This window comes from Epinephelus fuscoguttatus, linkage group LG13 (assembly GCF_011397635.1).
Source record: "Epinephelus fuscoguttatus linkage group LG13, E.fuscoguttatus.final_Chr_v1".
NCBI classification, from domain to species: Eukaryota; Metazoa; Chordata; class Actinopteri; order Perciformes; family Serranidae; genus Epinephelus; species Epinephelus fuscoguttatus.
In genome coordinates this window covers 31927279-31954013 of record NC_064764.1, presented here as the reverse complement: position 1 = coordinate 31954013, position 26735 = coordinate 31927279, and the positions used below count along the sequence as shown (strand labels likewise).

At 40.9% G+C, this 26735-nt stretch overlaps 1 protein-coding gene across 1 annotated transcript; it reads left to right on the top strand.

The window, feature by feature from the left end:
* Nucleotides 1-10968: 10968 nt before the first annotated feature.
* On the top strand, nt 10969-23455 carry creb1b (cAMP responsive element binding protein 1b). The gene is made up of 8 exons (XM_049593722.1): nt 10969-11115; nt 13621-13730; nt 13880-14026; nt 14132-14232; nt 14692-14852; nt 16712-16897; nt 17113-17266; nt 17488-23455. Exons 2-8 carry the CDS (start codon nt 13629-13631, stop codon nt 17630-17632), a joined length of 996 nt encoding a protein of 331 aa, XP_049449679.1. The 5' UTR covers nt 10969-11115; nt 13621-13628; the 3' UTR covers nt 17633-23455.
* The last annotated feature ends 3280 nt before the right edge of the window (nt 23456-26735 follow it).

Genomic DNA, 26735 nt, shown 5'->3' with positions numbered 1-26735 from the left:
ACAGTAGAGGAGAGGGCATGAAGGAGATGGGAGGAAATGAGAAAGAATGAGAGGAGCAGAGAAAAGAAGAGGAAATGAGGAGAGGACACAAGAAGAAAGGGGATGTGGAGATGAAAAGAGGAGAGAAGAAGAAACAAAGAAACATGAATGAAGAAAAGAGGACAAACAGGAGAAGACAAATGTAATGAAGGTGATGGAATGAAAGAGGAGAGGAGAGAAAACGAGGGACAAGAAAGATGAAAAGAAAGGGGACGAGGAGACAATGGGAATGGAGAGCGCATAAAGGAGGAGATGAAGGGAAATGAGAAAAAAATGAGAGGAGCAGAGAGAGGAACAAGGCAACAAGGAGAGGAGAGGAAAAGACGAGAGAGGAGGAAACAAGGAAACATGAAAGGAGAGGAGAAAAAATAACAGGAGAGTGGACAAGGAGAAAAGGGATGAGAGGAGGAAACATGAAAGGAGAGGACATAATGGAGGAGACAGAAGGAAACAAGGAGAGGAGATAAGAGAAGGGGGGGCAGGAGAGGAAACAAGAGGAAAAGGAGAGGAGGGGAGCAGAGGAGACATGAAACAATTGGAAGGAAAGGAGATAAAGGAAAAGAGTGAAAGAAACAAGGATAGGAGAGGAGGGGAAAGGGGCTGAGGCAAGGAAATGAGGTAAGGAAATAAAAGGGAGGGAAGGAAACAAGAAAATGGAAGGGGAGAGGAAGGAGGAGAGGAAACAAGCAGAAAAGGGGAGACAGGAGGAGATTAAAGGGGAGAAGATGAAAGGAGAGGAGGACAGCAGAGGAGACAACACAATTGGAAGGAAAGGAGATAAAGGAGAAGAGTACAAGAAACAAGGAGAGGTGAGGAGGAGAAAGGGGGTGAGGCGAGGAGATGAGGCAAGGAAATAAAAGGGGAGAGGAAATGAAACAAGAAAATGGAAGGGGAGAGGAAGGAGGAGAGGAAACAAGCAGAAAAGGGGAGACGGGATGAGATGAAAGGGGAGAAGAGAGAAGAGGAAAGGAGAGGAGGACAGCAGAGGAGACAGTGAGACAATTGGAAGGAGAGGATGAAATAAAAGGGGAGAGGAAAGGAAACAAGAAAATGAAAGGGGAAAGGAAGGAGGAGAGGATACAAGGAGAAAAGAGGAGAAGAGTAAAGAAGAGGATGAAAAAGAGGGGACCAGCACATGAAAGGAGAGCAGAGTGTATGAAAGCAGAAAAAAATGGATAGGAGACGAAAGAGGAAGAAAGGAGAGAGGACACGAGGAGGATGAGAAGCCAGTCGTTCTTTACCCGAGGGGGGGGGTTGGGGGCTCAGCGGGGGGTGAGGGAGGTGAAGGGGGGGTGGGGGATGGAGGGGGGTGGACTCCTCATCCCTCTCTCCTCCAACTGAGCCTCCTTCGTCAAGGTCAATCACACACACATACACACACGTGCACACACATGTACACATTCACACACAGGCAGGCAGGTTGGCAGACATGGTACACACACACACACACACACACACACACGTAGTCGAGCTCAAGTAGAAAAGACGCCTTCTGCCTGCTTTTCTCTCTCTGACTCTCTGTACCAACCAGCCAAGTCTCAGTCAACCATCTGGAGATAAAAACACCATTCTTCACACACACACACACACACACACACACACACACACTCGCTCACTGTGTGTTTATGATAATAGACCAAATGCTTCTATTGATTCTTTCTCTTTCTGTGTCTGTCTGCGTCTGTGTGTGCATGTAGAATCAGTTTTATTCCTACATGGAGAACAAACTTCTGTTCCCCTGCTCTCCTTTTCACTCCACAATGTCCTACTTCTCCATAAATCATTCACCGTTTATTATCGAATCCTATCCTGGAAATCTATTGTTCATTATAATTTCCATTCTTTTTTTCACCTAAAATTGCACACACGGAAAAACAAAATGTGTACAGCTGCTGAACCACACCGAGCACACACAAACAAGATCTTGCCAGAAAGGTAACCTTTCACAGTTTCTTCGGAAAGTGTCAAAAACACTCCGAGTGTTAGTGAAAATGAGCAGCGGGGGTTTGAATTCAGTGGAAATTGAAAATCCTTGTCAGCCTAAAACACAGAGCACAAACACAGAAAATGCTGCTCATGAGAAATATGAAACATGAACATGTGTTTCTCCTTGCAGCAGCACCCTGTTCCACCTGAAGAAGTGATGGCATGATCTGATTTTACATGTTTGTAACAGGAGCAGCCGTGGAAATGTTCAAGGTTCAGTGGTCACAGCAAATTAAGAAAATATTACCCCATTTATAGATGTTCTGTATCTGTATTCTTCGAGTCCACTTACTCCAGCATCCTCTGATTGGCTTCCTCTCCCCAAATGCTAATGAAGGCTTGGGCGTCTTCATGTGTGAAACTGCCGTCCCAAGAAAGACAAAAGCATCAGTGGTTTTAACAAATGCCCAAAATTATGTTAATGTTAGGATGACATTGCCTTCTTTGGGACGGAATTATGACACTTGCTCTTTGGAAGCAAAGTAGGAACTGGTGTGACGTTGTTATGGAGCTACAGTCATGGACATTGGACATTCATATTGGAGACCCCTGTTTGCTTCCTGGTTCCTACCAACAATCAGCGTTAGTTTCTTTTAACCTTGTCCCAGATTTTCCCCTTATCTTAGATGGTTATTATTGTACCCATGACGATGAAGGTCCCCTGACCGCAAATTCGCCAGTCCTACGATAGTGAAGAAATGGCCCGCCTTACTCCACCTTAGGTCCTGATCACACAGAAAGCATTTTAGCAGCTGGAGGCAGTTTTTTGTAATTGTTATTAATAAGAATGAAGCTTTTTGCTCTAGGTTTTTGCATTGCAACACGCCTTGTGTTTCTGCGCTCTAGGCATCTAGTGTTTTTGCCGGAGTGCTCTGAACTCCGAGCTATATGGACCGATGAGAGACAGCAGGTTGTCAGACTGCCCCTGAGTCATCTTAAAATATGCCTGGAGAAGGCCATTATCGGGGCAAAGCTCCTGGACCAACTGGTGGTACTCACGATTGTGACCATGATCCACCTTCTTTTTTAGGGTCTCATGTACCCACACAGATCTCCGCTTCCCTGTGGCCGACAAACTATTTACCGACAGCCTCTCACCCTCAGCCAGAGCTGCAGCAAGTACCCTCTGCCTCAACATTTTAGGAACGAGCTACTTATTACCGTGGAAAAAGTAACCTGCAAAATGCTTTCTGTGTGATTGTGGCGTTACCCTGCCTCCTTGTGGCTTACCCTGATATTCTAACACTAACCCTAACCAACCCCACTCCTCTTTCCTCAATCTATCAAATCCAGCCAACGAAGGCAAAGAGCTCTAGCTAATCATAGAAAGAGTAGGATGGGTCATTCCTTCGATATCTTCCCTGTCCATATCAGGGTATTCTTTGGCCTCGTTTCTACTGCGTAGTGCAGCTCGACTCAACTCTGCTTATCTCACTTTTAGTACCAGGCGCTTTTCTCAATTTTGTTTTCCACTGCTGATAGTACCCCAGAAAAGTAGCACCCCAGGATTCCTAGCTGATTGCTCCTTCACCTCGTGAAACTGCTGTGACATCATCTTCAACGTGACACAGCACACATTGCTCCGTCTAGCCATTGTTGGATTCTTTTTTTGGCAACTAAGGAGAAATGAGTGCAGTAAATCAACCGGCTGCAGCATGGCATTGTGGACTGCCATTTTTTAAAATGTGGGTCGAGTGACAAAAAAATTAGCAGTCGCCGTTGACGGTAGGTTGGCTATTTTAAAATACCAGGTTTGTGCAGGATGTCCTGTGTCGCATTCGTGACAGTTCTCTCTGACCAATCAGTGGTCTGCTATGTTTCAATTCCACCTTCTAGTTTCGGTTCAGCTTTCTTGGAGCTTCGACCGAGGTGGTACCAAAAAAAGTACCAGGTACTATCCACAACTTTTACCAATGGAAAACCAAAAAAGAACAGTTCAAACAAATTGAGCCGTGCCGTAACATGTAGTGGAAATGAAGCTTTTATGCCTAGACCTAACCAAACCGTAACCAAAGCAGTGTTAGATCAGAGGGTGGGTTCACATTTGCAATAGCAGTTTGCAAAGACAGAAGCATGAAAGGGGAAAGAGAAGGGACGACATGCGGCAAAGGGCCATGATCTGTAATCGAGCCTGCTGCCACAAGGACATTGCCTTTTTTTTTTGTACATGGGGCACCTGCTCTACCCACTGAGCTACCGGGTGCCCCCAATGGCAGTTTTAACACTTCTTGAAGGCCAATAGTTGCCTGGGTCCAGACCTTTGAATCTTCCCACTCCACTGAGTTGACTCATTCATCTGGCATTGTGACATGAAACACAATGCCAGATGAATCAGTAAGTCCCAGTCAGCGCCATCGCTGTAAAACTAATGCCATCAAGCTGTTGTCAAGCTGTGCATCGGGACCAATAAGGAGTACAACAATGGCGACCGGTATAGACCAGAAAACACTGCTATCAAGGGATTGTTTAACTTTGCTCCGCTCCACTCTGAAAAGTAGTATGTTGGAATGGCTATGCATCAGTTACGTTGGTCTCTTAGGACTGATTTGGGAAAATCTAATTCCCCTCCTCTCCAAATCAGTGGACGAAATGTCAAATTGAAGATGGACATGGAGTGGAAAGAGTTGACAGTTCTGTCTGATACAAGGCAAGGTGGAACCAGATCAGACAATGTTTATATGTGTGGTTCTGGAGAGGTATTAATTTGGAGGACTTGTTGTCATTTGATCAACAAGCATTAATGTGTGGTTGTCCTTGAGGCTTCAAAGTACCTAGTAAGTAGTATTTAGTCTTGAAGAACTGGATGAACAGAGGCAACAAATGCAGAACCTCTGATGACTACATGATAGGTTATGTTTTATTAAATTCCTGCAGTGGAGAGGGGCTGTTAGTGAGGTGTTAGTCCACCACATGCATCCAGAGCAGCATCAGTGCTTCTTTGCATAGATTCTTCAAGTCTCCGGAGGGATGAACACCTTCGGAAAGATCCTACCTTATTTGGTGTTAATGCTGGAGAGTACTGTCTGACATGTTGCTCCGAAATGTCGCATAGGTGTTTAGTTGGTGAAGGCCATAGCATATGATTCACATAATGTTTAAACATTCAGTGAGCCCTGGTGACCCGTATGAAAGCCTCTGTGTTCATTATGTTTCTCCTCTCTCATGTATTCAGGCTTTTCCTTTGATTTGCTTCCTTTTTGTTTATTTTTATATGTAGGTTTCTTCAGCTTTGTACTACTGCAATATTCCTACTGCTGATACTAATTCAAAATTGCAAATTACAAAATGGCACTCAAGCTGTGCCATTAAACATGTGGCACTCTTGTTTTGTCACTGAATGTTGACTAATAGGCGACAATCCTGCGAAACCCGAAGACAACTAAAAATCAGCGGTGTTGAAACCTCTAATGGGACGTGCTTCCTCCCCCTTCCTGTAAAATATTCCTCCTCTCCTCTTTGGGTCAAAATTGTCTCCCCCCTTCAGCCCCCTCCGCCCTCCGCCCCTCCTGGTTTTTTTATAACTGGCTGCAAATTCAGTGCTGTTCATTACCCAGGCAGGGTCAATTCCCCAAACAATGTGTTTGGTGTCACAATAAAAAGGGTGTTTTTTACGGCGTGTAGCAGTAAAATGCTATTAAACAGATAAAACACCGGCAACGAGCATCAGGAGGATTATAAAAGGAATTGCCTTGATAAACTCCACATATCTGCGTGATGACACACCAGCAGCTCTCTTCTCCCTGTCGCTGGGGAGGAGGAGGGGAGGCAGACTGAGGAGCACATGGTCAGAGAGTTTATACAGCTCTACAGCGACACCATCTGGGGAGATTAAAAAAAACAGGCTGCCTCTCTGTCTTGCGTCCTCTCATATTATATGTGATGCTTTTATTGTCAGGCTTGAAACTTTAGTTCAAATGGAATTTTTTTGCTCCTTAAAGGGCCAGTGTGTTGTATTTAGGGAGGTATTTTGGCAGAAATTGAATATAATGTTGCAAGTATGTTTCCTTTAGTGTATAATCACCTGAAAATAAGAATTGTTGTGTTTTTGTTGCCTAAGAATGAGCTGCTTACACTCACTGGCCACTTTGCTACGTACACCTTGATAGTTCCAGGTTGGACCCCTTTTGCCCTCAGAACGGCCTTAATTCTTGGTGTCACAGATTCAACAAGGTGCCGGAAACATTCCTCAGAGATTTTGGTCCATATTGACATGATGACATCACACATTTGCTGCAGATTTGTCGGCTGCACACCCATGATGAGAATCTCCCGTTCCACCACGTCCCAAAGGTGCTCTATTGGATTGAGATCTGGTGACTGTGGAGGCCACTGGAGTACAGTGAACTCATTGTCACGTTCAAGAAACCAGTTTGAGATGATGTGAGCTTTGTGACATGGTGCGTTATCCTGCTGGAAGTAGCCATCAGTAGATGGGTACACTGTGGTCATGAAGGGATGGACACGGTCAGCAACAATACTCAGGTAGGCTGTGGTGTTTAAACCATGCTCAGTTGGTACTAAGAAAATCTCCCCCACACCATTACACCACCAGCAGCAGCCTGAACCGTTGATACAAGGCAGGATGGATCCATGCTTTCATGTTGTTTACACCAAATTCTGACCCTACCATCTGAATGTTGCAGCAGAAATCCAGACTCATCAGACCAGGCAACGTTTTTCCAATCTTCTATTGTCCAGTTTTGGTGAGCCTGTGTGAACTGTAGCCTCAGTTTCCTGTTGTTAGCTGACAGGAGTGGCACCTGGTGTGGTCTTCTGCTGCTGTAGCCCATCTGCTTCAAGGTTGGACGTGTTGTTGGTTCAGAGATGGTCTTCTGCAGACCTTGGTTGTAACCAGTGGTTATTTGAGTTCCTGTTGCCTTTCTATCATCTTGAACCAGTCTGGCCATTCTCCTCTGACCTCTGGCACCAACAAGGCATTTTCTCACTGGATATTTTCTCTTTTTCAGACCATCCTCTGTAAACCCTAGAGATGGTTGTGTGTGAAAATCCCAGTAGATCAGCAGTTTGTGGCACCAACAACCATGCCAAGTTCAGAGTCACTTAAATCACCTTTCTTCCTCATTCTGATGCTCAGTTTGAACTTCAGCAGGTCGTCTTGACCATGTCTACATGCCTAAATGCACTGAGCTGCTGCCATGTGATTGACTGATTAGCTATTTGTGTTAAGGACCAGTTGAACAGGTGTACCTAATGAAGGGGCCGGTGAGTGTATATCCATATAGGAAGCAGGTCCCTTTACATGGAGATTGCCACATTGCACCACTATGTTTCTACAGTAGCCCAGAATGGACAAACCAAACACTGGCTCTAGTTAGAGCCATTCTTGTTTTCACGTCAGCCACCGCAGCTCCTCTGTGATGAGAGCATCAGAAAAACATTGATTTGGTGACATGAAGCTGCTTTATTCAGTGTTTTTACCAGTTTTAGTAGGTTTGTTTTGGGGAGGAGACCTTTTTGGATAATTTGGTTCCCATTAAAAACTTCCTGAACATTTGGATCAGAAATAAGGAGAGCCAGATTACTGTGTTTAAAGATGTGGTAATGCTGTCACTAGTATAAATGTAAGGGATGTATTTTTATCATTCTCAGGTGAGTGGTGGAGAATCTGGTACCAAGATTTAATTATGCATCCCATCCTGAGGCATAATGGTGCTCAAAACTCTATCCCAGGATTAGGTAGCAAAAAGTATGGTTTGAGCCTCGGGTTGGAGGTGGTAATTTGGTCAAATAAATCACGTCATTATCACAATGAAGCATGAGGACAAAATCCTGTTATTTTCTATTTATTATTTATAGATTTATTATCTTCAAAACCTCAAGACTATCTATATGTATTTTATGTGAGGTATGTATTCCCGTATACCTGCAGAGCTCAGCTGCTGTGTGCATTAATGGTCTCATGCTTCCCTCTGGTGGTTACAGTGAGAATGCTTTCTCCAAAATAGACCTCTTTCTATTGTAAACATTTTGACTTGTTGAGGCTACAGTACAATCTAAACCTGTGCTTTTCCTACGTTGACATGTCAAAATGTCAAAGTATGCATATGGAGGGGTTTGGATGACTAGTGAGTAGCATTAGTATATTGATTTTTTTTTTCTTAGGTAATGTCACAGTGATGTATGTAAGCCAGATGGTGGCACAGTGGTTGCCACTGTCCCCTCACAGCGAGAGGGTGATCCTAGGCTTTACTGAGGACTAAATTCATGTGTGAATGAGAATGATAGACCGGCAACCTCTCAAGGATGGACCCTGCTTCAAGCCCAGGAGTGTCCAAACTTTTATGAATGGGAGTCAGATTAGATAATGTGAAAATACTTGCAGCCAGCTTCTTCTCACGTAATACAAGTTATTAAAAAAATCTCATACAAACAAGACAAACGCAACTGTCTAGTCATTAGTCATACTTCTTCTGTTATTATACACATATGATTATTGTCACACATGTATACTGCCAGGTATTAATACATACTTTCAACATATTGTACCGCAGTAACCAGAACTATAACTATAATATTATTACTTTCATTAATGTTGTTGTAAGCTACTGTCATTACCTGCATCTCTCTCTCTCTCTCTCTCTCTCTCTCTCTCTCTCTCTCTGTGTCATATGGATTACTGTTAATTTATCATGTTGATCTGTTCTGTACGACATCTATTGCACATCTGTCCGTCCTGGAAGAGGGATCCCTCCTCATTTGCTCTTCCTGAGGTTTCTACCGTTTTTTTTTTCCCCGTTAAAGGGTTTTTTTTGGGGGAGTTTTTCCTTATCCGCTGTGAGGGTCTTAAGGACAGAGGGATGTCGTATGCTGTAAAGCCCTGTGAGGCAAATTGTGATTTGTGATATTGGGCTTTATAAATAAAATTGAATTGAATTGAATTGAACTGTTTCATCTTTCAGTGAAAAAGTATTCACACTTCACACCTCTCATGAAGGCAGCAGCCCTTGCAGTCAATTTGACACTTCTTTGTTGTGGCCATTTCTGTTATCTACACTGACAACCCCAGTTCACTCACTCAACTTACATTTTTCTGGAAACAGCTTGCACTCAAAACTTTTAGTTTAGTACAGTACGGTGACATAAAAGTTTTGAGAGTTCCAGACATAAAATAAATGTAGCACGTGATCATTGCCTTGCAGGAATTTTATGTCATTTTAACATAACTTTATGGTGTTCTTGTATGCACATTAAAATTATATGTCATAGAAACTTCAAGTACACATTATACTACTGCTATTTTACATTTTATTGTTTTATAAAGATTATTGTGGTGAACTCTGGTGTCTTTATTGCAAGAATGACAGGCATAAGATTAAGTCTGAACTGGGAAGTCCTTCACATTTCTCCTTAATACAATTCTATGTTATTACCTTATTGGCCACACAGATGGGATGTCACTAACTGTGTATATGACCTAACTCATGGTGTAAAATCTCTTTTACCACAACAATAAGTGTGACCATTAGAACCATTTTGAAATACAGAAATCAATTAATCAATGTGTAATGGGTAATGTAAGTGGCTGTGAACACATTGTCTCATGGCATGCTGGGAAACTCCACCCATTTAGCCCCAACACACCACAATATGTTAAGTGCACAATGGTAGTATTGTTCATTGGTCTTAAACTAATTAGGCGAAATCGGCTTTATGATTTTTAGTCAGATTAACTCAAAATCCTAAAACAGTTGACTTCATATAGAAAAGATATGTCCAGACCACAAGGGATGAGTAGGTTGTGTCAAGTGAACATAAAGTTTTTAAGTCATTTTGAGAATCTGGGGCATTTGTGACTTTGCAATAAAATTTTGCGTCATGGATGGATTGGGGTTTACAGTGGAGTGGAAAATGTCTGCCATTAGGTGGCCGTTCGTTTGCAGTTTGCTGTCTGTTTATGAAAACACATTAATTCCGCGTGGGTAGTTCCTGGTTGGTGCATGTCTACAAACTGTATGTTAGTCTTGCCATCGTGAGGTGAGTGAAAAAAGTGTAAGCGATCTTGATTGATTAACAAACAATGTTACATATAGTTTATTTTGAACAACGACCAGAGGACCGTTTAAAATTGGCCTGCGGGCCACAATTTGCCCCCAGGTGTAAGTATAGTCATTGAAGGCAGTGCAGTTGCGCAGTTTGTTTTTTCTTTCTTTGTAAAATAGTCAGTCACATCTGTAACAAAATGATATGCTTATTCTGCAACAATAAATCAACTATTATGTAAATCAAATATTCTTTAATTATATATCAGCTATTAAAATTGTTAAATTAGATTAATAATTTCTTAGATATTTTTTGTTATATAAAGATATGAAATGATGATAGCTGGTTAATATGTATGTTGATGTTATCCAGTGTCATGTGAGGAGATGGTATGTGCACAATAGCATGGACTGGGCCCATCGTAACTACCTTATGCCACTACCCCAGGCCAGACTTTGGACATGCCTATGAAAATAGCCTACTCAAGTAAAGTACAAGTACCTCAAAACTATACTTACTTAAAGTATTATTAATTCAATAAATAAATAAATAAATAAATAAATGAGTACAGTATTTAAGTACATTTTCTTTGTTACATCCCCTCATTAAAATTGTCCATACTGTGTATATCTGTACTCAAACCAAAACTATTTTCCATATTTAAATAAAAATACAGGTTATTAGATTCAGGTGAACTCAATGACCCTTTAAGTTGTAGTTAATAATAGGCTATGGCAGGTGCAGCTTTAATGGCCGTCGTGTTTATCCAACAGATTATTGGTTTTCTTGTTACATAATTATTAAACTGCTTATTATAAAAAAAAAAAAATGTTGTCGTTTAGCCAAACGCTTTACGAGGCAGGAGGGTGTCGTTATGTTCCGCCACTCTTCGGCACTTTCCGCCTTTCTCCGTCCGCACGTCGGCCATTTCCGGCCAGTGTCGCCATCTGCTTTCTCGTCCTTCTCCAATCTCCGTGTTGTTGTTCCCGGTGACGCGGCGGAGGTGTAGCCTGACGCGGGCTCTTACGTGTCGGCCAGAATAAAAGTGGAGCTCCGGAGGCCCGGGAGTGACGAAGGGAGTCTGTATCGGTAAGGACGGAGCAGTGTCCGGGTCTCAGGGAGGCGGGACGCGGCCGTTAGAAAGTGTCGGTCTGGTCGGGTTCGGCCCGAAGGAAACAAAGAGATCATGGCGCCGCGGTGTGTTTGTAGCAGGATGGAGGGAGGGGAGGCTGCGGCTGTTTGGGGCAGAAACGGGGCTAATACGCGCCTTTGACAGTGAACCAGGAGGGACAGTGTGTGTGTGAACACACCAGGAACCCTGACAGGACTTTAGCCTTGTTAATACACCCAAATGTCAGATGGTGCTGTAACCTTTATACATTTATGCGCACAGATTTGCGCTGTTTTCCCGTAAACAGCGCATTGAACCCACCATTCACGATATGTCTATTTATTCCTGCTGCTTGCTCCATTTATTTAATCTTTGCGATCTTATGTGGATTATTTCTGATTCAACATCTGCTCACCTTGTCAATTATTATCTTATTGTTATTATTATATTAATTTTCCTGGTAGATATGGGCCATATGCAGGCCGTCGCGTTCACATGCACGTTGTAAACATAAACTCCGGGCCTGGAGATTTAACTCTCGTCATGTTGTGTGTGAAGTTTGAATGGCTGGTTATCTCCCGGGATGTGACCGGTGTGTGTGCGTTGAGGGGGCGTTGCCCGGCCATGTGGCTCTGCTGTCACACAAGTGATTTTTGAAAAGCAGAGGGAGAAATGTGTAAAGCCAATCATGCAGCGGAGAGAAGCTACGCACAGTGTGAGATCACTGAACAACACGTCCCCAGATCAACACTCACTGTAGCGCCTGGAGTCAGACCTGAGAGCCTCTGCAGATTATTACACTGATAATAAATGTGCAGTTAGATTGGTGCAGAGTTTGTTCATAAGTTTATACTGTTTGGTGTTTAGTTTGAATCCCAGAGGCTGAGACAACTAAATACATTTATTCATTTACTTATGAGGTACTTGTACTTTAAGATAATGTAAGATAAACCCTTACTAATCCTACGTGGGGAAATTGGAGTGTTGAAGCAGATCAATGACAAAAAATAATTACAGATTCACACAATAAAAATAAATAGAAGTATCTAAAACTAGATTAGACTAAACATTACAATGCAAACAGAGTTGTATTTGAATTAATACTGGTGCAATACTGTCTCAAGCAAGGGGACATTGTGGTGTGATGTAAAGTTATAAAATCAGAATCAGATATATGTTATTGATTCCCAAGGGGAAATTGTGATTCGTTACTGTCGCTCAGATGTAAAGAATAGAGAATTATAAGAAGTAAGAAAAAGAGTATGCAATAGAAGTATTTAAATATAAAGCAATATAATAAAAATGTGCATTATAACACTAGTACTTAAGATATTAAAAATAAATATATATATATCGTCGCTGTGCTGAAACTATAAGTGTGTAAATCAGGATCAGACATACTTGATATTAATAATTATAATTATTATTATATGAATAATTGATCACCAAGCGGAAATTTTGATTCATTACAGTCAATGATGTACAGAATAGAGAATTATAAGAAATAAGTATAAGAGTATGAGATAGAAGTATATAAATATAAAGCAATTAAATAAAATAAAATAGAAATACAAATGTGCATCCGAAACAAAATGTGCATTATATGATGGTGTTTGATAACAGTACTTAAGATAGTAAAAGTAAAATATATATTGTCACTGTGCTGAGACAAAGCGTGTAAAAAATATACAAATATGTGCATTGTTCTACATTACACTGTATAAACTAGTGCTACAATGAGAAATATAAAATATGTATAATGCTACAATATATACATTAATAGAATAAGAATAATAGGGTGTCTACAGGGCCTGAAGTAAAGTTTTCTTAATATAAGGCCTTAAAAAGTCTTAAATTCAGATTTAAATTTTAATTTACCACACCCTGACCCTCAATGAAAGTGATGCATTCAGTGTATTCTTGTTAATAATTATGGCTGGCCATTAAAAAGGTCATTCACACCACTTGGTTTAAAAAGTGTCTATCACAGGAGGAAGGGTCATGTGATGTCACAGAGGAGCCAGTCTTCTTGTCACCGTCTGGCTTCATGTTGGTTGTTGTTGGTCATGGTGGCATTAGTATGTAAACAAGAGAAACCTAAGCTGTCCCTCTGAATGCCTCATTGTTGTTTTGTATTTCAGCTTCAAAATGACTTGCGACACTGTTGAAATAATGCTGCCTTTGTTTCACCTGATTACATTTTGGATAACGTTCAGCTTTTGGAGCCCAGTCGGCTCTTTATCAGTCGCAGAGAGTTATAAAATGATCTCTCTGCCTTTTTTGGACCTTTTGACTTTAGTGAAATCTTGTCATCAACAAGAAATAATAAAACTATCAGCACACAGAATCTACTTGTGTGTTTTTTCAGTTTGTATTGTTTGCTGTCTTTGCAGCACACACACCATCTGTGAATCAGATACTTCAGATGATGCGGCTGCTGTGAAGGTCAGTGTTAACATCTTCTCTTTAATCTTCATCCTCAGCTTAGCCGATGAAGATGGAGTCAGTGGAGGTTCAGCAGGGAGTGGAGGCTGCTGTGACTGAGGCGGAGACCCATCAGATCGCCCAGGCACAGATCGCTACTCTGGCACAGGTAACAGAGGACGTCAGCGCCATTAGGTGTTGGGAAAGTAGTGTTTAGCTGTGAGGCTCCAACCATTTTGAAAAAAAAAATTTTTTGAATGCCACAAATGTGCCAAAAACAAAATAGTTCAAGTGTACATGAATCACCTCTGATTTCAGGTAACCATGACAACAGGCCATGCCTCAGCAACAGGTCCCACAGTAACACTCGTACAGCTTCCCAACGGACAGACGGTTCAGGTCCACGGTGTGATCCAGGCTGCACAGCCATCTGTTATCCAGTCCCCACAGGTCCAGGCTGTACAGGTGAAACACGTGTGAAATTCTAGTTTTAGATGTTTCATAGCCACAATATGAAGAACATATGCAGTGTTTTTCTGTCTTCTTTATGGGTTTGTTTGTTTGTTCCAGATCTCCACCATAGCAGAGAGTGAGGATTCACAGGAGTCAGTGGACAGTGTGACTGACTCCCAGAAGCGCAGAGAGATTCTGTCACGACGCCCCTCATACAGGTCAGTGCAAAACTTTGAGGAGATCACCAAGATGATCAGGATATTTCATAACTAAATCAAACACTGAAAATTTGGTATTTTTTGGCTACATTTGTATTTTTAAAGGGTGTTCCCCTGCATTAATAGCACAAACTACAACACAAAACATTGGGTGTCCTAAGTACTATATCGTAGGCAATTGGACTTGCTTGAGTTTCTTAACAACGTTTCACCTCTCGTCAAAGAGGCTTCCTGAGCTCTAATGTCTGGTGCAGGGTAGCAGGCTTTAAACCCTTTGTGCATATGATCCCTTACAGAGTACTTGAGGTCACATGTGAGCTCTGGGTTTCAGAGTCGTTAAGATGCCTGAGGTGAAACATCTCCAAGAAACTCAAGCAAGTCCAGCTGCCTATAATACAGCACAGGACATCACATGGACAACATGTTTTGAGTGACTCATACAGTTCTTTGTTCCAACAGGAAAATCCTGAATGATCTCTCGTCCGACGCACCTGCTGTCCCTCGTATCGAGGAGGAAAAGGCTGAGGAGGATTCATCTGCCGCTGCTGCAGCTGCCACACCTTCGATCACCACAGTGACTGTGCCCACGCCCATCTACCAGACCAGCAGCGGCCAATACAGTAGGTGATGGAGGGTTGGTGGAGCTGAGTCTGAGGCTGCAGGTTGATGTGATTCAAAGATCATAGTTTGGGTGGTGAACTCCACCCATCACACCCTGTTCAAACTTCACAGCGTGTGTCACTATTAAGGGTTGTTTGGATTTTATAGATCTGTTTTTTATACCTCTGCACCAACAATAGCTGTGGCTGGAGGCATTATGATTTCAGATTGTCCATCCGTCTTGCCTGTCAGTCGCATTCTCATGAATGTGATATCTCAAGAACATCTCAAATATCCTTAAATTTGGCACAAACGTCCAATTGGACTCAAAAATAAACTGATTAGATTTTAATGGTCAAAGATCAAGGTCACTGTGACCCTGCATCTGTCTCATTCTTATGAATATCTCAAGAAGGCCTCTTGGGAATTTCCTGAAATTTGGCACAAACGTCAACTTGGACTCAAGGATGTAGGGGTGTCCCCAACTAAGAATTTTCATAGTCGAATCTGATTTGACAGATTTTTCCTTTCGCCGACTAATCGTGGAATCACGTTGTTTTCCCCTTCATTGATTAACGAGCTCATTTGCGTCAGTTTCCGCTCTAGAGAAAAGAGCTAAAACACCCAAATAAACAAATTTAATTCTTCAGTTGGCATAATAAGATAATAATAAAAGTAAAAGGGTTATCATTTTATCTTTATCTTTATTCCTTTCACTTCATCACGGTATGATGCTCTAGATGATGAACATCGTCAAAAGGTTTAAAAACAGTTTTCCTTCTTTCTGACTTAAAGTTACTTCATTAATCAACTCAGATTCAAAGAAGTTCATCCACACGGACCGTACGTCACTGCTCTCAATTGTTTGGCCACGTTGGACAAAATAAAAAATCAGAGTCTATCAAGAAAACAATCAGCGGTGAAATTCCTTTCAAGACACTTCAGGTAAATGAATAATCCTTCAAAAAATCTGATTTGAGAGCACATACCTCCTCCAAAGTGTTTGTTTATGCACTCCGCCACCGTAAATCACCGTAGGCCTCGATGCTGCTCTGATGGTCCTGCAGCGCACTCACTCACCTCAGCTTATTTGGATCGAGCAACTGGGTGATTTTATCATTCGTAGTAATGATTATGCCTACTGATTAAACGCACGCGTCATTTTCAGTTTTTTATTAACAGAAATTAGGCTGATGTTTGTATCAAAATAGGCTATATATCATGAATGACTAGAAAACAAATACATTCTATGTCAAATCAAGATGTTCAGCAGCAGTGAGCACCCCCATATAGTCAGAATGGTACGGTCTTGTTTCATAACCACATTTTGCGACGGCGAGACTGGCAGTCGAATCAGACTTCTCCGAATCAAATCATCAACTATTTAGGGTCACCCCTACAAGGATGTACTAATTCGAATTTGGTGGTCAAAGGTCAAAGTCACTGTGACCTCACAAGACATGTTTTTTGGCCATATCTCAAGAATTCATACACTAATTATGACAAAAATTCACACAAATGGCTTATAGGATAAAATGATTATCGCATTGTAGGGGTTCCCACAGGTCCTTGAAATCCTTGAAAGTTTGTCAGAGAAAAATAAAAACAGGCTTTACAAAATGCTTAGGCAGACTAAGCAGGCGCAGGATACTCAAAAGACAATATAACAACAGAAAGTCGAACAGTAAGGCCAAACAAGAGCAAGACAACAGTGATAATAAGCAAATATTAATGAAAAGAATAAAAGCAGTGAAAGAGTGATAATAAAAAGAGAATAAAAATAGATCAATATATCAGATTATTTCTTGGCTACTGTGTCATTTTCCTTTTCTTAGGTGTGAGTAATTCTCTCATTTGTTCCCTCTCCCCAAACACACAGTTGCAATCACACAGGGTGGGGCCATTCAGCTGGCTAACAATGGTACAGATGGAGTCCAGGGCCTTCAGACTCTGACCATGACAAATGCAGCAGCCACCGCCCAGCCCGGAGCCACCATACTCCAGTACGCACAGACCAGTGACGGCCAGCAGATACTGGTTCCCAGTAACCAGGTGGTGGTGCAAGGTAAGAGCGAGCTGTGTTAATGAACTGGTGTGTACAGAAGCAAGTGGTATCTGATATTCAGCACCTAGATCCATGGTCATTTTCAGATGTTGGCAGCAAAAAAAAAAAAAGTCACTGTTCTCAATCAGCCAAACAAACGTGTGAACTTGATTGATTCTCCGAGTCAAAGTGGATCTCTCTCCACCAAGAAATAAAATGTAACATCCACCTTTCAGCCGCCTCCGGTGACGTCCAGGCTTATCAGATCCGAGCAGCCCCCGCCAGCACCATCGCCCCAGGGGTGGTCATGGCCTCATCCCCTGCCCTCCCCACCCAGGGCGCTACTGAGGAGGTCACCCGCAAACGGGAAGTCCGCCTCATGAAGAACAGGTAAGAACACCAACGGATTTTGTGTCTTTGTACGTTTGGTCTCAATAGTGGCTTTGCTGCTGCTTCAGAAGGTTAACGACAGAAATATGTCTCAATGTACAGTATAACAGGCCAGCCTGGGTTTTAACGAGGGTTTTTATTTATTAAAATTGTCACACTAGTGGCCCCAAATCCCCCCAAATTGAATAAGCGAGACAAACTGTGTGTTATCCCTCCTACAGAGAGGCAGCTCGCGAATGTCGCAGGAAGAAGAAGGAGTATGTTAAGTGTCTGGAGAACCGAGTCGCCGTCCTGGAGAACCAAAACAAGACGCTAATCGAAGAACTGAAAGCCCTTAAAGACCTTTACTGCCATAAATCTGAGTAGCTGTGTCCTGAACAGCGAGCTGGGCCAAGTAGCATTTCAGTTCTCTTCAAATACTCAGACTGTTTCAGCCTGCCTGGCCTTCCAGTTTGCACACAGCTGGTTCAGCCTAATCCAGTTCTGCTTACACTACGTTATCTTCAGTAACAATGAATTTAAAACACACTAAACCTTTCCCGTATCAGAACATTAAAACCCGTGCGTACTGTCATCCAGGTCTGATGTTAGACAAGTGCCAACTGAAACTTTAAGTCTAAAACAGAAGCTGCGATCCCGAGCCTGCGTCTTATTGTCGTAGATTTGGCTTATACCCAAATAAGTTAGTGTAATGCTGTACTCATCACGGTCATTGTAGGGATGCTTCACTGGAAAATGTTTGACCACAGACTGCAATGAGGCTGAGGAAATGCTGTTCTCCCTGAGGTTCTATCAACCATCTACATGGCCTCTGTTTGTTGTCCTAGCCAGAGTACAACAAACAAAATGGTGCACAACCTTCTGATGCAAATGGTTCATACTGTTTTTACTGGGGTACAAACTTTTGTCAGCTCTGCTCAGACCTCAAGTGTTGTTTTTAAGGTGTTGAAAATCAGTCTGAAGCATGTAATTAATTGGCCTTGTTGGACTCCAGTCAAGCATTTGGGTAAGCAATAATGCCCAACAAGTTGTTCTTGAAGCCACTGTTGCTATGGTTACCTGCAGTTATGATTAAGGCGTCCTTGTATGTGATTTCATGGACAGCTTCCAGTTATTCATGGATGAATATGTCCTGTTGCAGTGGTGAAACTTTACTTTGACGGTGGTGAGTGGCCAAAATTATGACAACAAGACCCAGCTTGTAAAAAAATGCAGTGATTATGAAGTCTATTTATTGCATTGAAAGTATGTTCAGAACATACTTTATCCTAAAAACATTTGTGGACTTAAGATTGGGACACTTCCATATCAGACAAGCTCAGTCAGTTGCAGTTAAAGGCTTTGAATGAATTATGAATCTCTACTTGATCCACATGATGTGAACCAACTTTTCAAATATATGGCTTCTTGTATAGCGGACTCTACAACTGATTGGGCACAAACATGTCATTTTTTAAGGGTTTTTAAAGATGCTTCCAACTGCCGATCTTTTAGGAAGTGGAGCTGTGTGTGTAAGCAGACAGTAGATTGTTTTTAAGTTAGTCTCCTGCACAAGAGATGTTGTTAAAATGAGATCATTAGCAAGCTGAAGCACAGTTTAAAAGAAAGATTATTGTTTTTACAACCTGCGGTCACATCCTTATAGTTTTGGCCAACATTTCTATTAGTTATGCAAACATTTTACACACTAGCCAAAGTCCAGTGGGGCAGCAACGCAAAGGGCCGTGTTATCGACATCACATTATTTGGAAGTGAAATGATCACCTAACCTGGTTGTGTATAAAGCCTCGTTTCCACCAAACGCTTTCGGTATGGTACCTTTGGAACCAACAGTAACCCTTCAGACATGGTACCTAGACCCTAGTGATTCCACCGCAAACAGTACCCTTAAATGTGGGTGGGGATGTAAAACAGGCTGCAGTGAGAGTCTCTCTCCATGGGATATTTATATAGTGGGTTTGTGGATTTAGTCCTGTTCCGGCAAGTGCAGGGGTTTAGTGTTGCTGGAGCCCACAGGAACGACGCTCCACAATGATTTTTTTTCTCCAAGTGAGGATTAGAATATATGCAGTTCACATAACCTGGTCGGAATTAATATATATAAACGCTTGAAGATCCACTTATTACTAAAAGTCTGTGCCATCCAAGAGAGACACTGAAACTAAGGGAATAGTCTAAGTTGTCACAGTGAAATTTAAGGTGTGCTGATGGATTCTCATCATCAGCTTATGCATTGAGTGACAGTACAAGTTAACGTTCCACCTTAAAAGTTGCCGGCAGTCGGCCCAGTGAATGAAGTTATTTTTTCTCAGACTCCAGCTGCTGTGAGAGGCAGCAAAACATCCTTTCATTTTATAGTTACAGTTTACTAATAAAACTCTCCACAGTATGAACAGTGGTTACATGAGCCTCAAAACCAGACACAACTCAGCCCTGAGCAGAGTGACCGTCCTCTACTGACCAATCAGACTGCAGTGTTCACAGCTCTACCTTTTAGTACCAGATCTGTGTTCTAGGTACCCCAACAGAGGGGGGACCAAACATGGGGACGGTACGGAACGGTTCCATTGGTACCATCCACAACTTCTCACAGTGGAAACAGGGCTAAAAAAAGAAAAGAAGAAAAGACAAAAAACTTTGCAGAACTTCTTAGTGGTCCAGCTTTGACTTAGTTCTGTAGACAGGTAGTTTTTCAAAGCAGAGCTCATTCAGATTAGTTCTTGGGTTGGATAATTGGGCTCACTGTGTCACCAGTTATGAGTGGGTAAAATATTGGTTCATAAGAGATCAGTGTGATGTGTGAGTTAAAAAGAAGTTCCAGGTTGTACAAAAATGTACATTTATTGAGCTAATTTAACACCAGAGACTTAGATGTTTTCCAAACCCAGCTAGCGATAAATTCGAGGTCACAGATCATCTCATTGTGCCACTGTAAACGTTTGTAGTCCAAAAAAAAAGAGAACAAGACCACCATGATCAAAGTTATCATTTTCCCATTACATGTTATTTTTAAGTGTTCAATAATAATATTGTCTGTTTTGCAAAGTCTTTTCAACGGAGGTAAAATATGGATTACGACAATGTGTGAGCCATTTTTAAATGTGTAGCAGATTCTTTGTGATATAGGCTACAACTACATGAGTTTAACACTAATAATCCATGACGACGTGCGTTCTGTTGAAAAGAGATCACTTTTGTGGGACTGTGCGTGGTTTTTGAGAAGATACATGTGCGTATTTGTGTGTTTATTTTTTTATATTCCTGTACATAGACTCTACAGCATGTGTAGACCACCATGTATTTCTGTTTATTTGATATGAAAAATGTTCTTATGGCTTGTATAAAACCGACTTTGCATATTTGTAACATACATCGATGTATAATAGGAGACAATGTATGTGTGTATTCATGTAATCCACCAGGCCTACCACCGTCATGGCAGCTAAGTGTATGAGAAAAGGCCTTTGTTGGAGATGTTATATTTCGGAGTGCTGTACTCTGTGTAGGATGTTTGTAGAGAAGAGCGAGTCTGTTTCAAGCAGTCGAGGTCCACAACATGTACCATTAATAACTGACTGTTTTGTTTATTTGGAAACTGCACATCAGAACCCTCGGTGGCTTCAAACTCGGCCGCACAAGTTCTTAACTGTAAATGTATTTTTATCTCATTGATTTTCGCAGAAATGGCTCCATCAATAACTGTTTTTATACCTTCCAGTTCATCAAACGAAAGCACAACTTTTTTTCCACTGGAGCCCTTTTTATGTTTTTTTTTTAAATTGTATTTTGCATTTATTTTACTACAAATTTACATTAGATTTTAATTTCAGATTAACTCAGTTGATCCTCAACCACAGTATTTGCTCAGTTCAACTGGAAGTAACCTGAATCTTCTGTAAACGAATATATTTGACATTTTTGGGGTATAAGATACTCTGAGATTTTGTCATGGAAACTCCAAAGTTTAATGCTTTCTCCAGCTCACTGCTGAACTTGTTATGAGCATACTCATAGAGCTGGAGTTATATCCTGGTAGCTTCTGTTACTTAACTCAAGGTCCTTTTCGAGTGCTGCAGGAATGAGTCCTAATACTTGGAAATGAGTTAGCATTTTAGCACTTCAGGTTCCCTCGTCTTGAAGTTGATGGCTTTTTTTAATGGGTTTTTGGTATGATGCGCGGATTAATGTCTGTGTTTAACACAAGCTTAAGTAGATGTTCTGTGAATCCTTAAAAAGTCTCAAAAGCATTGAATTATTAATCAAAAAATAAGGCCTAAATTTATGTAAGTGTCTTAAATCAATCTATCAAAAGTCTTAAAGATTTTTAGATGTGGGAGGCAGGATTTTTTTGTTTGGCATAGTATGTAAAATGTCACAAATAATTGATCACATCTTTACAGAGTGCCTCTCGCAATAACGTCATGCTGATCAGGATAGCCAAGTGACATGGGGAAGTGCAAATTCAACGAAAAGTTTACCAAGATATTGTGGCATGATTGAAACCTGTACAACACAATGCGTACATAGCTCAGTGTATTTTACGCAAAAAGTTTTTGAAAGTTAGTATGATGGGAATTCAGGAAATGGAAAGCTTACACGCAGAGCGAGAAACACAAAATCGCCCCAAACATTTGGGCCAAATTATCCATAACACTAAGTAATTGATGTCAAGCCATGTTGTCTTAAATTGGTCTTAAATTTTATTCTGAGTGTCATTAAAAAGTCTTGAAAACTCTTAAATCTAACTTCCCTTTAACTGTAGGAACCATTAAGAAATGTTCCTGCTTTGTTCTATGACATAGAATGTGTCAGTAAATGTCCCACTTGTGAATTTTGAAGCTTTTACATATCTTAAAAAAGGCAGTTACTAACAAGTGGCTACATGAGGCTACAGAGGTCATTGCCGAACACGGCTTTACATCCTTGTTGTGGTGGTAACACCAGTCACGTGACTGTGGTATAGTTTGTTTTTAGACTAACATTAGCTTTTTCTTGTTGGTGAGGGAACCAGCGCTACGCTAACCAGGTCGGCTTACAAAAAAACCACTACAGCTTTTTCCAAAGCTCAGTTGTCAGCACATGACAAAGTATGGGTGGTCTTTGGTTCGTTTGGTTGAAAGCTAGTAAGAGGACCTTGAGTTAACATTATTTTGATGATAAATCTACTTCTGTATTTCACAGATAAGTTTAAAAATCAAGAGGTTCGAGGAAACTTTGGGGCCACTAACACTCGCTCTAACAATTAGTGTGTTCCCTAAAATGTGTTTTGTTTTTTTTTGTATTACTTTTTAAAAGATCATCAGTTCATGGTAGCTCTGCCAGTTTTTATTTTTCTAGTTTCAAACATTTTTGATATTGTACAGTATGTATTTGTAATATATAGAGGATTAAAGGGTTAAATCAGCTTAAGAGATCACACAGCATTTCATATTTGGAGTAATTCAGAAGGGTTTGTGCGAATCATCTCGTTCTGGCCCTCAACACATCGGCATGTGCTGCAGCCACACGTGTCACCAAACCTTTGGCCTCGCTGATTGTAAAGTCAATTTCAGAGCAGAGGAAACAGTAAATTTGACAGAATCACTATTAAGGAATAACAGAGTAATCAGTGCGAGGGGTTAAATATGTGTGTGGGGCGGGGTAGCACTTAAAACTTTTAGATACCGGTGCCATTATGATACCTGAGTTACTTAGATGAAAACTTTTGTAAGTGTATCTTGTAATTCACACATCCAGTGCTGGTGCTGAAAAAAAAATCTTTTCTGTTGATTTGATATAGTGAGCTCAACTTTGTCGTGCAATTATACAATATCTTTACCAATGAAACCAAAAGTGTTTTTTCATTTCTGTGCCAGAACGGTTTTAAACCCACGGGCCTCACTCGTGCATGAAACAGGTTGATATCCATGTGTGTAAAAGTATATATAGAGAGAATTTCTAGAACAGTAATAATAACATTTTTTCTAACTTTTAATGTGATCCGTTTATATATTGCCACTTTTACAAGTTATCGATTTAAAATGCCATGTATTGTAAAGTATCTTGTAGAGACAAGGTCACCAAATGATGCATTATATACTGTTTGTTTTTAACATTGTCACATTATGAAACTATACCAGCCCATTATTTGAAAGTGCTGTTACTCTGACATTACATCACTCTTTTGTAAACACTTGCTATGTCGCAATAAACTGCTCTTGAAGATTGTTATGTATTTTATTGTCAATCATATATGTATGAACGATCCTCTCATGACAGACACTGATGAAACAAAGGGTTAACATTTTAAAAACAATACATGTTCCAGTTGCTTTGTGTTTTATATCATAAAATTGCATGACATGGTGGTGCGAGTGACAGGTAAAGGAAGGCCCCATTAATAAACTTGTGTTTTTGAAGTTTCGTGTTAAGAGGCGGGAGGCACAGAGGGAGTAAAGTGATGTAGAGAGGAGCAAGAATAGCATCTTATGCTTTAGGTACAGGTGTAAAGTACATGGTAGAGCACATTTTGAGTCCGTATATCTCAATGAAAATGTGTTGAACATTGAAAATTGGACCAGATGGAGCAGAACATCCTGGTATTTTTGCCATACTGCACAATGGGACATAGTAAATCTTTTTCTGGCATACTATGTAGTATGGTAGTATGGGTACTGGAACATATGGGAGGATTTTCAAAGGTAGGCATATTTTTCATCATGTTACAGTTGCAGAGGTCTTACTTAACAGATTTATGTACTTAATACAAAAAAATTTTTTTTTTTAAACTTGCTTACCAAATGGTTACTTTGTCCTTTTATTTTTAAGATAGTGAAGCTAAGCTAATGTAACTAAAAGTGACTTTTGGCTGCAAAAGAAAAACACATCTGATCATTCATTGTTGTCCAGTGATGCATTTAATGTTATCCAATATATATATATAGATATGTATGCTGAATAATATTATAAGTATAGTTTCTTTAACTGTCTAAAGCCATGTAAAACCAAACAGTTGAATTGTCCTTAAATGGTGACGGTAGTGATGCTAAGATAATAAATGTACAAGTTATTCCATTCTATATTTGATTAAAAAATATTAGTATGATTTTCACCATTTCTGAGATGTTTTCAAAGTACTGTAATTGTAAATATCAAAAATTAATACATGGAAATGATATAATACAACTACACTGAACAAAAATATAAACGCAACACTTTTGTTTTTGCTCCCATTTTTCATGAGCTGAACTCAAAGATCTAAAACATTTTCTATACACACAAAAGACCATTTCCCTCAAATATTGTTCACAAATCTGTCTAAATCTGTGTTAGTGAGCACTTCTCCTTTGCCGAGATAATCCATCCCACCTCATAGGTGTGGCATATCAAGATGCTGATTAGACCACATGATTATTGCACAGGTGTGCCTTAGGCTGGCCACAATAAAAGGCCACTCTGAAATGTGCAGCTTTGCTTTATTGAGGGAGTCTGGGGGGATCTGAAAACCAGTCAGTATCGGGTGTGACCACCATTTGCCTCACGCAGTGCAACACATCTCCTTCGCATAGAGTTGATCAGGTTGTTGATTGTGGCCTGTGGAATGTTGGTCCACTCCTCTTCAATGGCTGTGCGAAGTTGCTGGATATTGGCAGGAACTGGAACACGCTGTCGTATACGCCGATCCAGAGCATCCCAAACATGCTCAATGGGTGACATGTCCAGTGAGTATGCTGGCCATGCAAGAACTGGGATGTTTTCAGCTTCCAGGAATTGTGTACAGATCCTTGCAACATGGGGCCGTGCATTATCATGCTGCAACATGAGGTGATGGTTGTGGATGAATGGCACAACAATGGGCCTCAGGATCTCGTCACGGTATCTCTGTGCATTCAAAATGCCATCAATAAAATGCACCTATGTTTGTTGTCCATAACATACGCCTGCCCATACCATAATCCCACTGCCACCATGGGCCACTCGATCCACAACGTTGACATCAGCAAACCGCTCACCCACATGACGCCACACACGCTGTCTGCCATCTGCCCTGAACAGTGAAAACCGGGATTCATCTGTGAAGAGAACACCTCTCCAATGTGCCAGACGCCATCGAATGTGAGCATTTGCCCACTCAAGTCGGTTACGACGACCAACTGCAGTCAGGTCGAGACCCCGATGAGGATGACGAGCATGCAGACGAGCTTCCCTGAGACGGATTCTGACAGTTTGTGCAGAAATTCTTTGGTTATGCAAACCGATTGTTGCAGCAGTTGTCTGGGTGGCTGGTCTCAGACGATCTTGGAGGTGAACATGCTGGATGTGGTTGTCCTGGGCTGGTGTGGTTACACGGGGTCTGCGGTTGTGGGGCCGGTTGGATGTACTGCCAAATTGTTTGAAATGCCTTTGGAGATGGCTAATGGTAGAGAAATGAACATTCAATTCACAGGCAACAGCTCTGGTGGACATTCCTGCAGTCAGCATGCCAATTGCACGCTCCCTCAAAACTTGCGACATCTGTGGCATTGTGCTGTGTGATAAAACTGCACATTTCAGAGTGGCCTTTCATTGTGGCCAGCCTAAGACACACCTGTGCAATAATCATGCTGTGTAATCAGCATCTTGATATGCCACAGCTGTGAGGTGGGATGGATTATCTCGGCAAAGGAGAAGTGCTCACTAACACAGATTTAGACAGATTTGTGAACAATATTTGAGGGAAATGGTCTTTTGTGTGTATAGAAAATGTTTTAGATCTTTAAGTTCAGCTCATTAAAAAATGGGAGCAAAAGTGTTGCGTTTATATTTTTGTTCAGTGTATATATGTTGATATACAAACATTATAACAGTACGTAGTGTGTCAACTGTTTTAATTGAGTAGCTTTTTGAAGAGCTAGGTTACCATTTTTTTATACTAATAGTTAAAATACTCAATTTAAAGTTTGCATTCAAAATTAAAGCAAAAGTATAGAAGTATTACCAGTAAAATGTACTTGTGTAAGTATCATAAGTAAAATACTCATGATGCAGATGTTGCATTTTTATTATATTGCAGTAATAAGTAGAATGGGAGCCAGAGCCTTTAGCTATCAAGCGCTTAATTAATGGAACCATCTTGATATTGTGAGTAAGGTTATTTTCTGTGCACCACTCTGTCAGCAACAAGAGGGAAAAGCAGTATTAAAAGTATAGCTATGTATCATACTTTACAATGGGGTCATATGCTTTGAATAATCTTAATTTGCAAAGTAACTGTACTTTTCAGGTACATCTATTTTTGAAAAAAAAAATATATCAGCTGTAAAAAAAGATTGAAAATGTCATATTTCATATTGCATGAATGAGGAGGGATGCATTGATTGGCAGGTGGATGGTGCAATAGGGGACTGGCTTTAGTTTCCACTGTCAAAAAAGGGTGTGGGTCGGTGACGATACGAAAATAGTAGCGTTGTAAATACAGTTCATCGGTCTAAATCGTCTTTAACGGACAGCT

Coding starts and splice junctions, on each gene's coding strand:
- creb1b (XM_049593722.1), top strand. CDS start 13,629: ATGAAGATGGAGTCAGTGGAGGTTCAGCAGGGAGTGGAGGCTGCTGTG. Junction 13,731..13,879: donor AGATCGCTACTCTGGCACAG/GTAACAGAGGAC, acceptor CTCTGATTTCAG/GTAACCATGACAACAGGCCA. Junction 14,027..14,131: donor CACAGGTCCAGGCTGTACAG/GTGAAACACGTG, acceptor TGTTTGTTCCAG/ATCTCCACCATAGCAGAGAG.